Source organism: Nematolebias whitei, chromosome 22 (genome assembly GCF_014905685.2).
Source record: "Nematolebias whitei isolate Nwh7 chromosome 22, NemWhi1, whole genome shotgun sequence".
Taxonomy (NCBI): Eukaryota; Metazoa; Chordata; class Actinopteri; order Cyprinodontiformes; family Rivulidae; genus Nematolebias; species Nematolebias whitei.
In genome coordinates, this window is record NC_056519.1 from 25,570,548 (window position 1) to 25,572,400 (window position 1,853).

At 47.6% G+C, this 1,853-nt stretch overlaps 1 protein-coding gene across 1 annotated transcript in view; it reads right to left on the reverse strand.

Annotated features, from left to right (window-relative positions):
* The window catches only part of dnajc2 (DnaJ (Hsp40) homolog, subfamily C, member 2), a 34,364-nt gene that overhangs the window by 11,856 nt on the left and 20,655 nt on the right, over window positions 1-1,853 (reverse strand). The window contains exons 7-9 of the mRNA XM_037695808.1: window positions 824-915; window positions 454-575; window positions 172-321 (exon numbers count right to left, since the gene is read on the reverse strand). Of these exons, the coding sequence (XP_037551736.1) occupies window positions 172-321; window positions 454-575; window positions 824-915 (364 nt within the window). The remainder of the gene's footprint in view (window positions 1-171; window positions 322-453; window positions 576-823; window positions 916-1,853) is intronic.

A 1,853-nucleotide genomic window follows, 5' to 3' on the forward strand; every position in this document is an offset into this window, starting at 1 on the left:
TTGAAACAGCTGAACGTTTTGATTTATGATTTGTTGAAACAGCTGAATGTTTTGATTTATGATTTGTTGAAACAGCTGAAAACTGCAGGATGAGAATCTCGCCAAAAAAGTACAGAAGAACAATGGATCCCTGCAGAGCGAACGCTTCATGAACATGGTGTAAACGTGAACCTTGCAGGTGGTCCTCAGCTTCTGCCTCTCCTTCTTGATGGCTTTCTTTTGGATTTCTTTCTCCTTCTTTGCCTGCTGGGCTGCCTGCCTGGCCTCCTCCTCCTCCTTCTCCTTCGCCAAGCGAACCACCTCCAGCTCCGCCTGCCGCGCCTTTTACAAGAAAGGAAAGGATTAAAAATGTCCAAAGTGTGATTCAGAAAGTAATGTAGGAGTGGTCAGCTGAAGCAGCCGATGGTGAATGTGTTTAACAGCAGAGATGCTTCACACCAGACGTGAACTTACCTTCTCCTTCTCCTCCTGCTCTCGCTTCTTGGCTTCAACTTTTGCTTTCTTCTCAGACTCTTTCCTCGCCTTTTCTTCTTCTTTGAATTTCTTTATCCTTGGGTCACAGCTGTACGCCGTATCTGCAGCATAGTCACACTTTAGAAGACCCGCACCCTTCAGCAGGGGGAGCAGATGGTGGGGGCTAGGGCCTTGCTCAAGGGCCCAGAGTGGGGCAAATGAGGGTGGAGGCAGCTTTGGGTGTTTCATGCTTCCCACCCACATTTTGATGTTGTCGGTCCGGGGAGTTGAGCCAGCGACCCCCCGATCACAGGCCCACCCTGTCCAACCTCTGCACCACCACTCCCCCTTAAAGGACACAGCAACTTACCAACTAGAGTGCGGATCCTGTTCATCTCCTCCTTTTTCCTCTGAGCTCTGGAAGCTCGGTTCTGCTTTTCAATCCATCTCCGTTCATCTCGACTGCAGAAGGAAAGTTAACACGTCAATCCACAACAAGGACAAACAGGAAGTGTGTTAGAGTCCATGCCGAGTGGTGTTCACTGACAACGTTGTGTCAGCGACAGCAGTGGATGATAAAAGTTAGCGCTTTAGCTTCCGATCATTTCTTTTTTATCCCTTGAGCAGTTTAGCGTTAGCAAATCTAGTTTTGTTTAGTCAGCTAATTATAGTAGTTAGTGAAACTAATGTTTTGTTTAGCTGTGCCCACCACTGCATTCTAGTATTATATTACATACATTTGATTATTCTGTGAAGGTTTATGAAGTATTCTCTCTACGGTGATCGTTTCTCATCCTGCAGTTTTCAGCTGTTTCAACAAATCATTAATCAAAACGTTGGTTACGTACTGTAACCCCAGATTCTATGAATATAGGCGTAGCCCTTTAAGGCTGTCGCTGATGGGTTTATCCCGTTATGCGCAAGCATCATACTGAAAAAATTAGTCCACGCCCACCTGCTGTGTGGGCCCCACCCGATCCGTATAAATTACGTTAAGAGCGGGTAATCTGCTCCCAAATAGCTTATTCTTTTCTTCAGCTATTCAGGAGCCAGTGAGGCCCGACGCTTAAAGGGCTACGCCTATATTCATAGAATCTGGGGTTACAGTACGTAACCAACGTTCTATGTCATATAGGCTTCGCCCTTTAAGGCTGTCGCTGATGGGTTAAGGGCGAAGCGGATGTGGTCCTCGCCTCACTGGGTCCATCCGAACCCAGTAAGAAGCGGAAGCTTGCCCAAAAAACGTCTTGCCACTCAGTTCCCCATGTGCATAATTACGCATCGCGTAATTGTGTGCCATGCACAGACGCATGTTGCAACTATGCGTTCTGACAGCATGAATGCCCCGGAAAAACTTCAACGGGGAAGATATTGAGAAGAGGAGGGGGGGGGGGGGGGGG